Source organism: Salvia splendens, chromosome 19 (assembly GCF_004379255.2).
Source record: "Salvia splendens isolate huo1 chromosome 19, SspV2, whole genome shotgun sequence".
Lineage (NCBI taxonomy): Eukaryota > Viridiplantae > Streptophyta > Magnoliopsida > Lamiales > Lamiaceae > Salvia > Salvia splendens.
This window is the reverse complement of record NC_056050.1, coordinates 19,098,065-19,110,070: the sequence shown is the minus strand read 5'-3', so window position 1 is coordinate 19,110,070 and position 12,006 is coordinate 19,098,065. Positions and strand designations below refer to the sequence as shown.

Here is a 12,006-nt window from a genome sequence, read left to right as displayed (position 1 = left end):
CAATTTGAGCAAACAAATTAACGAATATGATCACTCCCTACGTCCCTAAAAGTTTGTCGCACTTCTTTTCTACACTCGTTTTGTAAAAATAATATATTGTCTCCGTCTTTTATTTTTTATCACATTTTTCTATTTCCTTCCGTCCCACAAAATTTGTCACATTTCACCTTTTACAATTTTTGGCAGTAGACTCCATATTCCATTAATTCATTCTCACTCACATTTTATTATAAAACTAATATATAAAAGTAGGGCTCACTCTCTACTAACATTTTCAACTCACTTTTCATTATCTTTCGTAAAACCAAAATGTGATAAAATTTATGGGACGTAGGGAGTAATAAATAATTAGAGTTGACAGAGTGTAAAAGAGGGAATAATTTAGTTAAGACTTTTCTCTACATTATTCTCTTTCTTACTTTACCGTCCCTCCACTTTAACTATTTATTACTCCCTCCGTCCCAGATAATTCGTCACACTTTGACCGAGCACGAGTTTTAAGAAATGTAATGAAAAGTGAGTTGAAAAAATTAATGGAATGTGGATCCTACATTTATATATTAGTTTTATAGTAAAATGTGAGTATGAATGAATTAGTGGAATATGAGGTCCACTACAAAAAATGGTAAAAAGTGAAATAAGACAAATTATGTAGGACGAACCGAAATGAAAAAATGAGACAAATTATCTAGGACAAAGTGAGTACTATTTTTACAAAATGAGTACAGAGAAGAAGCGTGACAAACTTTCAGGGGCTCATGGAATAGACGTATTTTTCTCCAAAGTGAAGTCTTTTCACTTGACTATATAGTTTGTCACGTGTTGACTAGAAAATAAAACAGGAAGCAAGAGAAACCTCCCAACAAAATCTGATTCAACCCAAAAATATAACAGAAGGACGCACACACAACCTTCCGTAAATTTGCAGTAATCACAGTGTATACAACTATGAGAACACCAATCTGCTCTTACTATAATATCTGGTTCATGCTGGTCACAATTTCACTATGCTGAATGTAACATCTTCTTGTAGTCCTGGAAATTTCCACTGAAAGGAGCCACCCTACCATCGGTTACAGCCCATAGTTGCTCCACGCTACCAGAGATCAGATGCTCGTCGTGACTCACCTGCACAAGACATACCAGTTAAACTCAAATCCACACGCTGATGATTGTCGGTCCTCAAATAAGGCTTGTATGATACGTAATAATACCATTAACACGCCTCCTTGGAACAAGACAAGTCCTTGGATCAATGCTTCAACGGCATCCAAGTCCTATAATTTGAACATTAAGCGTCAGTACCAGCAAACAAGAATTTTCTTTTCCCATCTACTAATAGTAGTTTCAGTGAAACATCTATTTTCAGTGCCCATAGTGAAATTGCCAAGGGAAAGAAGAGAAAGAAATAAGCATGTGAAGGAAACAACCGAAGAGGTCTAGTTTGTTCAATCGTTTAACCCTTAGAAATTAAATGGGACACAATAGAAACCACCAAAAACTCAAGAAACAGTAGTTGCTTTTGATCAGATTTTCTAATGAAATATACAAACTACAAAATTAATTGATCAGATCTTCTAATCAATTTTAAATCAATAACTAAACAAATCAGCCTCCCCCCAATAACGAGAAAAATGCAAAAGATTAAGGACATAATATGCACATTATCTCCGGTAAGAATCATAAGGGAGAGAATATAAAAAATTTAGTTAGTCATCTTACAAGATGATTTGATGGCTCGTCAAGCAGCAAAATATGAGGCTTTTTGAAAGTAATCTTAGCAAATGCAACCCTGCTTTTTTGACCACCTGGCATATCATTTAAAACAGTTTATATAAATGTTGAGTACTCTATCAATTGTTCAATAACCTTCTAAACCCATATTCATTGAAGAGAGTGAACCTGATAGTGTGTACATTGGCTGAAGGGCAAGATTCCCTGTTACACCCAAAGAGCCTAGATGCCCTCTCAACTTCTGTTCTGGCACACCCTGCACACCAACAGATACAAGTTTATCTAGAAAATGAATCATACAAGACCAATATGATTAGGCTTACATTTACAAGTGGGCATTAAAACATTTAAGGATAGAGACATAGAGTGCAATCAATTAGAGTCCTAACATAAAGCAAACAAAACTTTAAGTGTATTTAACCATATTATTCAACCGATTAGGTCTGAAGCTAACACTTGAACAACGTAAGTGACATGTTTAAGGATGTAGCCACATAAAGTAGGTCGAGCAACAGATCATAATCAAGTCAAATAAAAAATCAAAACTTGACTTTGACCACATTACATTAGCCATAGTGATTACTTGTTGTCTGAATGATTATTAACCTGAAGCACTGATCATACTTGTTGTCTGAATGATTATTAACCTGAAGCACTGATCATATGTTTGCTATGCTAAAAATGGGAAAATGCTTATCATTCTAACGACGGGTGGGATTTACCGGAAAGCATCGCATCATATACAGAAGTGGATTTGAAGAGAGGTCTAAACCATCAACGTGATGCTGGTTAAACACAGCAATGCGGACCTGAAAGAAAACATAAAAGAAACTTTTGTTAAGCAAAAGTAAGCTTTTGCAATTCTTTCGTCATTGAATAATAAACATATATAATCATAAAGTTTTACTAGGCAGTCTGGTGCAGATAGAACAATGCATTACAATTTGAAAAAAGCAAAGAAAAGAAAATGGGCAGATGGTGTAATGAAGCATGGATAACAATGAAACATAGATATATATGCCATTTGAAGTTTGACAGGGTGGAATAACCAGCTAGGAAAATAAGTGTAACTTGTGTAAATGAATCAGAAAACAATAATTACAACTACTACGAGTACCTTTGCTGAACGGAAAACTGTCCCAGAGGTTGGTTGAAGCTCTCCCGATATAAGTTTGAGTATTGTTGACTTTCCAATTCCATTAGGACCAACCACTGCAATGTGGGTACAAATTCACAAACAATAACACAAACAAATTCCTCAAGTATGATATTAAAATTTTAACTCTAATGGAACTAGAACTAGAGGAAAAGTAGGTTTTCAATGTGCTCACTTATCATGACTACAATCTGGTAATGAAAACTTAGAAAAAATTTAGAGATAGGTCATAATAAATCTAAATTACATTAATCTAGTTGCAGTGACTTCATAAATAACTTACTGGCTACTCGGCTATCCAGGTCGATTCCAAAATTCAAGTTCTTAAACAATATAGGGCCCCCAGGATATCCAAAAGATGCATCACTGCAATCATAACAAAGATATCTGGATTACTATCTGAACTGGAATATATAAGCACAAATTGTTATAATGAATCAGATGTTGAACCTGAAGCTTATGATCGGTGGGCCTGGTCTATCATCAGGAGATGGAAATTCAAACTTGTAGCTGAAAAAAGGAAAATTAAAGTCAACGAAACACATGAGCATTGGTGAAAACCTAAAACCTAAAATTAGCACTAAAACTGAAAAAACAAAGTAAAATTTCAGTTAGAGAATCCATACTCAGGGTCATTTATAATTTGATCCACATGACCCAACCGATCTAGTGCCTGAAGGTGCAGTAGAAAGAATTATCAATAGAAACTAGAGTAACTTTTAAGATTCAAGAATAAAATCAAACATGTTACAGGTCTTTTAATTTTTTCATCTTTATATCATGAGGCCTGAAAGCATCTGGAAGGAATTTAACTAACGATTCTCCTGGAAATTGTAAATTGTAAATATCATAACAGGACAGCTAAAATCATATTTACCTTAATTCTTGATTGAACGAGAGATGCACGCTTTGCATTATACCGGAACTTGTCAATGAATGACTGAAATTCAAGTTTTAAAAGAAAATGCATTTATCAACTTCTCAACAAACACAAATAGTAAGAAATTTCTAACAAAGCACATAGATTAATAAAAATATACTCATAATGTATGAATAAGAACCTGCATATGTGCTCTAGCACGTTCATGTGACTCGAATGCTTTTGTCTGGTTCTTGAGTTGTTCTTCTCGTGTCCTCTCAAATGTATCATAGTTACCTCTGTACGCAGTCAACTGTTGTCCTTGGAGATGGAGGATATCCGTAACCACCTGGAAAAGGAAAGCAGTAGATAAAAAATTGTTCAAGAGTAAAGCACCAAAAGAGCAATTACAGATGGAATGGATTTCAAAGGACATGAAGTCCTACAGTGTTCAAGAACTCTCTAGCATGAGAAACGACAATAAATGTCTTTGGCCATTTCACCAGGTAAGTTTCCAGCCATAGGACTGCATGGAGATCAAGATGATTCTGCCACATAAGTAAAGCATTTGTTAGTGACATATTTAACACTGCTTGATATGAAACAAGCATAAAGTACCGTTGGCTCGTCAAGAAGTAATAGATCAGGCTCAATAAACAAGGCACGAGCAAGCGCTATTCTCATCCTCCATCCTCCTGAAAAAGCTTTAGTTGGCTTCTTCTGCATCTCCGGAGAGAAACTGAGACCCTATAGAATTTCACACATACAAAGAAATCAATTATATGATTGTATCAGCAACAAGAAAGAGTTGAATCAACCAAGTAATTTTGCAGGAGGAAATAGAAGTGTGGACATCAATAATCAATATATGATCATAGAGAGAATCAAAATAATAACTGGTGGTTACAATCAGGCCAAGAAAACCTAGCTTGTTAGTTGAGAGAAAGATAAAGAAGAAAGCACGAAGAGTTCGTCGAAGGCGTGCGTCATTTTGTCAAAGTCGTGGATTTATATAATTGAGGCATTTTCACCCTTATAGTGGTTCAAACCATACATCTTAGTGCCAAGAAAATACAATGCAAACAAAATCCCAATGGAGAAGGTACCAAATTAACTACCCTGGGAAACTACAATACCAAGGTACCAACTACCAATACAGACATAAGCCCTCTTAGAGTATAGCATCACAGAGTCAAATGAAGCAAAAGCATGCACAAAAATTGGAATCATTTACATGATAGAATGCATAAACAAACATAAGTCCTGTAGCATCTTTCTCTGCAGTATGCACCATATTTCCATGACACGTAGCTCCTAAGATAGTTCCAACATCTAACAAACATGGGAAACCACTATTATCCAATAAGTAATCTAACCGCAAGAATGGATGCTGCTCGAGCCTCGGCAGAATAAGCATCTATGAAGTCAAGCCTTTTATATATCTCTTCAAGCCTCTCAGAAACTGAATCTTTATCGATCCCATCAATAAGCACCCCTTTACTCTTTCCAGAGTCCACATCTTGATCAAATTCTTTCTGAATAATTTTCAGAAGATTTCAATCATTAAGGATATTAGTGGTAAGTAAACATAGATTTCAAAATATTGGCTGAAGTAGTCACTTTTGCACTAGTGCCACTTGAAATGCAATATTTCAACCTGTAACCCAAGCAAACGTGATTCTTCCTCCAAAAGCTGAATTCTCTCCACATCAGCATTCAACACACACTGCAAGGCCGATGTAGTATCACCAACTACTTCTTGCTCAACATGTAATATCTGGCAATTCTTGGGAATACCGTCAATAGCATGCATGGCCATGTACCGAAGAAAGGTTGTTTTACCAGTACCATTTCTACCAACGAGTCCTGCATCCAAAAATAACATAAACCAAAAGCATAAACACGATCAGAAATAATGATATTTTGAAGACTTATAAGTGAAACATGCATGAAGTAAACCCACATAGGTTTGAAGATCTAGATTGAGCACAAGCAAATTAAAAATTAACAACCAAGACTTCTCCTTCAAATAAAGTAAGCTCATGTTAAATTGAAAGTACAACTAACCATAGTGCCTCCCATAAGAGAGTGTTATACAACCATCCACAATAAGGTCACGCCCTCCAACAGATATGTTGAAGTTTTCCATGTGAATATCTCTGACAGCAGGCCCATCACTGTTATCATGGTTTACAACTACAGCAGGCATCCCAGCTTGGGCTGCTTCCATTTCCTTCAAGTGAGTTTGGTATTGTGCCTGTTAAAATGAAACAATTATTAGTAAGAAACTGAATACATGTGCAGCCAACCATCACACCGATACCATCCCCTTTAACCCTACTTCTCCTAGTAATTATCTTTACCTGGCATTGAAACTGATTAATTTAACTAGAAATGCTTATGAAAATACATGCCACTCTCGATGTTCACATTTGACTATTTGAGGCTTCCTGAATAATTTAATCAAACATAAAAAATATAGCATTCCGATATAACAGTATGAGATCAATGTTTCTCCACTATACTTATACCTCTCTCTGTCTATCATCTTTTCTTTTCCTCCTTTCAAGCTTCATCTTATCACGCTCGGTCAGAAGAGGACCATCCACAGGTTCCTGTTTCTTCTTTGGAGCAACTTTTTCATCCATTCCATCATCCATTCTCAATGGTGCCAAAAGGCTTCTAACGGTGGGTTTTGCTTTAACCAATCCATGCTTCCCAAACTTCTCACATATTGTACTACAAACCTACAGTAAATTTCACAACAAAGACTAAATTTTCGGAGGCAGAAAATCAGAATTGCAGTTTACAAATAAAGAGGGGGGAAAGAACCTAATAGGTAAGCTACTTTAAAAATTCGAATAATACTTTCAACAGTGATGAATGAGAACCTATATTGATTACATTGGGGCATTCAGAACGCACCAAAACTTCCACATTTTTCAGAAGAAAATTCAGAATAGTAGGGAATAGGACATCACTAACCAGGCAGAAATCCACACAAATACACTTTTTTTTATTAAAGCAAGAGCAACATAAATGCAAAATCTTATAAGAGGAACAAAAATTCGAAATCAATTGCAATAACATTTGAGAACAAACTCTTTACCAATACTAATACTAGTAGCAAAGAAACAAATCATGAATTGGTATTGAGAAATGTGCTTCGATGCATACCGCGCGGCACTCAGAGAAGTCGGAGACGCATCCGCAATCGACGAGGAGTTCGCCGAGGGCTTCCAAGGCGCCTTCACCGTCGACGCCGAAATCAAAATCCTCATCAGCGAGGACATTGACGATGTAATCGACAATTGGCTGATCGACATCCTCCACGCGCGGCCCCAAAACCTCATGTAACACCGCACTTGCCACCTCCGTCATCTTCGCCTCACTCTTTAGGGTTTAGGCAGAGTTATTTTTTAGATATTGCAAAACACAAAGTGAAGGCTGGAAGTCGTCGCCCAATTCCTTTTCCAATTTCTGCAAGATACATCACAGTAAATTTCCCAATTCATGTTTTTTGAAATTAAATTTTAAATGAACTTTCAATTTTCTTAATTATTTCATACACGTACGTATAAAATATCATTTTTTAATAATATTCAACTGTGATTAAAATAAATACTCTATATTTTTTTGTATTCCTTTGTTTGTTTATTTCTTTACTTATTTTATTAAAATATTGTCGTTTTTAACCTCTAAAAGATATGGATTTATAATGAATGAGACAATTGAAAAAAAAATTGAAACTTAGTAAGTTCCTATTTTAAATTCAAAACTCATGGGATGTACCAAAATTTATGAATTAAACGCTATTATCCATAAAAAAAAATAGACGATGAAAAGTAGGATTACTATTTTTTTAAGCTATTAATATTAGTGGGCGAATTCTATTATCTTGCACAAATTTGACATGTACTTCTTCTGGCCATAAAAATAGGTCAAACAATGGACAAAGTGAATTTTAATGAAAATTGATAAAATAAGATTTAATGAGAAAAAATGGATAAAATATAATAAAAGTAAGAAAAAAGTGTGTGAAATTGCTAAAATATGAGAGGATTTTTCTATTCTATTTTTGAATGGGATTATTTTAGTTAAAGTTACAATCAATTCCCCTTAAAACAATAATGTTAATTGAGAGTGAAAATATTATGAGTCATAGGATAGGAGCTTTTAGGAGTTACAAATATAGGATTGACGTCCCTAATGTCTGTAATCTACTTTGTGCCGCATGGACAATATTTATGTGACTCGTTCTAGTAAAGTATGAACTGTGCTAGGGTGTTGTAGTTGGAACATGTATGAACCATAGCTGTGAAAGCACATCCCTGCAATTCCTTTATCTCGTCTGTTTATCTATGTGTTTTATTTGCAATTATTTATTTGTTTTCTTTATTTTACAAATGTCACTCGTTTCAGAACCAAAAATCTTTGTTTTTTCAAAATAGTAGAAAAAGTTTAGTAGAAGATAGACAATCTTTGATAGTTTTTCCTGTGATCAATATTCGATACTAACCTTTAGTTATACTATATATATTCTATATACTTGAAGATTTATTTAGTGCTAATTAAAAGTGCATCAGAGTCAAATTGATATTTTTCACAATATTTTGTGCACATGTTATAGGACTCATTTTAAGGTTAAGTTATTCTCGTAAATTGTGGCTAGAAAACAAATGGACCAAAGGCAAAATTTGGGATATGAAAAAGGATGAATAGGAAATCGCAATCCAAAAAATTATACACCTAAAAATTATTTTCCCCCAGAACTTTACTTTTTTCCTAGCAATGTCATCCAAAAATTCTTTTAAGCATTCAAATAAAAAGAACAGTAGTAGCTCATTTCATTGGTCAGTCAGCCTATAGATTTTTCCAGAACTATCTTCACCTTCAATATATGCAATTTGTTGGATTATTGGCCGATCATGTATAGTGAAAGAAAGTGCCAGACATTTACTCCTATAAGATCGCCAAATATTGTTGATTGCATTTCATATTGTATGGAATATATTAATTGGAGATCTTATTTCCCTGAATTTGTTAGGTATGGTTAGAGCATCCGCAACGCGTCTCGCGGGAGTCTCGGTCTCGTCTCGGAGAGACGAGACGGCCGCGAGACAGCGTTGCAGCCTTCCGTCCCGGTCCCATCTCGACGAGCGTCTCGTCCCGGAGGGACGGCTCGCGCGACAGCTCGCCACGCGCCAGCGCCACGTGGCACGCGCTGGCGCTAGGCGTGACGCCCACTCGCCGGCCCGCGAGTGGGCGTCGTCACGCTGACGCAACAAATCATTTTTTTTAAAAAAAATCGATTTTAATAAAAAAAACGGTAATATTACCGTTGAACGGTAAAAAAAATTTATTTTATTTTATTTTTTTACTCTATAAATACTCATCTTTCATCCTTATTATATACACAAACACATATCTATTATTCTCAAATCATCTCCATTTCCTCTCCAATTTTCATCTCACCTCTCCAATTTTCATCACAAAATGTCCGGCGACGGAAACTCTGGCGGAGCAGCTCTGGTGACTTTGACATAAACCTGTTTGGCGGCCGGGGGCATGTACAATGTCTTGGGTGATTCCGATTCCGGTTCGTCAACGCCGGGCACCCAAGGCTCGTCGACGCCGGCGGCGTACCAACCACCCTATTTTGATGTGGATGCATACGCTCGTCCCTCCGCCCCGAGGTATTCGCAGGGAGTATCCCAAATTAGGGAGGATTATCCGGATGAACCCAATCCGGAAGGAGGACGAGACGGTGGAAGATCCAGGGGTCTCGCATTCGACGCCGAGGAGGAAGAGGAGGAGGTGGCCGAGGAGTAGGAGGATATAGGTCGGCATCCATACAGCCGGGCGGACACGATGACTTTGTTCAACGCTTGGGTCAGCGTCTCGTACGATCCCATCGTTGGGAATCAACAAACCCGCAAGTGTTTTTGTGAAAAGGTCACCGCCGCCTACAACGTGAACAAGCCGGCTCGGTCCCGCCGCCGCACCCTGAAGATGCTCCACAGTCATTTTGACCGCGTCGACAGAGATTTCAAAATTTTTTGCAGCATCTACAAGAATGAAGCAGCTCAATACCAAAGAGGAGCCAGTGGAGCCGACATTATGAGAGCGGCTTTGCAAGTCTTCTTTGACGACAACGGCAAAGAATTCAAACATGTCGATGTTTGGGAGGCCGTCAAAGACGTTGAAAGGTGGGCCGGCGGTGTCTAGTCCAGCCAGGGCTCGAGCTCGAAGCGCACGAAGCACACGGCGGGTGGCCAATACTCGTCTAGTGAGGGTGGGTCAGACAGCGCCTCACAAGAGGTTGAGGGCACGACCACCGATGTAGGGGGCTCCTCCCGTGGGCGCCATCGGCCGCAAGAGACCAAGGCGGCTAGAGGGAGAAGGGGCCGAGGCGAATCAAGCCAGGCAGGCTCGGGCTCGGTCTCGGGCTCAAACACCCTATTGTCCATGTACTTGACCGCCACAATGGCAGACACTTTCCGCATGACGCCTCCACAATATCAAGCTCATCTTGCCGGAATTGAGTGTATGGCAAGACAAATTGGTATTCCGCCTCCAGGTAGCTTGAGTGCACCGCAACCGCCTTCGGGGGATGATTCGCCGGCGGAGTAGTTTTTATAATTTCTATAAAATTGTATTTTAAATTATGTCTTTTTTTATTTATTTTGCCACAAATTTAATATTATGTATTTTTTTAGGATTTTAAGTTGTAATTTTATTTTATTTAATGAAGTGTGTTTTTATATTTAATTTGTTCGAAATAAAAATAAAAAATGAAATTGAATAAATAGTTAAAGGATGAGATGGTTAAGTGTCACGACCGCACTAGCTAAGGATAGCAGAGTCGGGGAACCGTGACTAGGGGTGGGGTATAAGAAGCGGGGATAGAATTTAGGGGAAATAAAATCAAACATGGGTTGCGAGACATGACTAATCGAGTGCTGATACATAGAAGAAAAGATACTCGATCATGAAAACTCGAGTAATTGTTTGTAAAATTTTCAAAATGTCAGAGTTTTGAACAACATAGACTTGAGTTTTTTAAGATGCACAACGGAAGCAAATGAACGCGGTTCCATGTATGAAGACATGAACCTCCGAGAGTCAAAATCTGACTGAATTAAATGTCTTGTCTCAATAGCACTTCCTCCACCACTTCGCTGCTCAACCTGCACATTTAGAAATATATGCAGGGCTGGGTACAAAAGTACTCAGTGAACACATTGCCGAAAAATACAAATATACATTTGAAAATATTGTCAAGCCATCATCACAGTAACACTCGGGGGTTTATTGAAAAGGCCCGAGCTTACTAAAAATATTCACATTAGGCCCTTTTTCCTGTACTTAGCCATATCTGATCACATTGTGCCGTCGAGATGGTGTTTTCGCACGGTCACCTTCTCTGCCCATCATGTCAGAGGTATCCTTGTGCCGGGAAGGTGGCCACCTTCCTCGGTCACCTGCTCTGCCCAACATGTCAGAGGTAGCTTGTGTACACTAGTCCGAGCGGGGACACCACCCTCACTGGGACCCGAATTCGACTTATATCATCATTCATAATTCCTTTGGCCTTAGCCAAACAGATAGCCATTATACAAAAACATTTATGGCAAGACAACATCTTTAAGAATCACGAACATGTGTTCGTGTTTTCATAAAATACGATTTGTATTTTTAGTATAGGAAAGCTCACCTTGATCGTTTAGATTCCTTAACTTGAATCTTTCGTTCCGACTTTACTTGCGAAAGCACCCTTTTAAAAAAATCATAGTATAATAATACACTAATTAGACTCAAGGACAAAACTACTTAAATTAGACTGCATGCACCCTCATTAAAGTCTTTTATTCGTTTTTTGATTTTCGCGTATTTTCGATTATTCGGCTACCGCCCAAGGCATCGCGTGCGACGCCGGTCGGCCGCTTACGCTTATAACTCCTTCGTTGGCTTCTTGCATTTTCCATCTTGATATCGAAATAAAATCCCTAAAATTATAAAAGTGCATAATTAAATTATCACAATCAATTCCCCTCGAAAATATATTTATTTTGGACTTGGGATAAATTATTCATACTTCAAAAATTATTCCGGAATTTAATTAAATATTCCTCACCATTAAATTTATTCATCGGCCCAAGGATTTAAATTAATCTGGCCCAAGTAAATTTTATTCCCAGCCCAACTAATTCTTGGCCACCTCTTTTTTTTTTTTTACTGCAGCCCAACTTACTAA

General features: G+C 37.5%; 1 protein-coding gene across 1 annotated transcript; it reads right to left on the bottom strand.

Annotated features, from left to right (window-relative positions):
* Positions 1 to 667: 667 nt before the first annotated feature.
* LOC121780435 (ABC transporter F family member 3-like) lies at positions 668 to 7,238 on the bottom strand. Its single transcript, XM_042178065.1, has 18 exons — positions 6,927 to 7,238; positions 6,281 to 6,496; positions 5,817 to 6,006; positions 5,407 to 5,615; positions 5,126 to 5,284; positions 4,368 to 4,496; positions 4,196 to 4,297; positions 3,952 to 4,098; positions 3,768 to 3,830; positions 3,517 to 3,563; positions 3,341 to 3,400; positions 3,174 to 3,256; positions 2,852 to 2,946; positions 2,457 to 2,543; positions 1,903 to 1,990; positions 1,723 to 1,808; positions 1,215 to 1,277; positions 668 to 1,128 (listed from the first exon to the last, which is right to left on the bottom strand). Exons 1-18 carry the CDS (start codon positions 7,128 to 7,130, stop codon positions 1,006 to 1,008), a joined length of 2,151 nt encoding a protein of 716 aa, XP_042033999.1. The 5' UTR covers positions 7,131 to 7,238; the 3' UTR covers positions 668 to 1,005.
* Positions 7,239 to 12,006: the final 4,768 nt, after the last annotated feature.

Coding starts and splice junctions, on each gene's coding strand:
- LOC121780435 (XM_042178065.1), bottom strand. CDS start 7,130: ATGACGGAGGTGGCAAGTGCGGTGTTACATGAGGTTTTGGGGCCGCGC. Junction 3,831..3,951: donor GTGCTAGAGCACATATGCAG/GTTCTTATTCAT, acceptor CTTGAATTTCAG/TCATTCATTGACAAGTTCCG. Junction 3,564..3,767: donor TCGTTCAATCAAGAATTAAG/GTAAATATGATT, acceptor CTGCACCTTCAG/GCACTAGATCGGTTGGGTCA.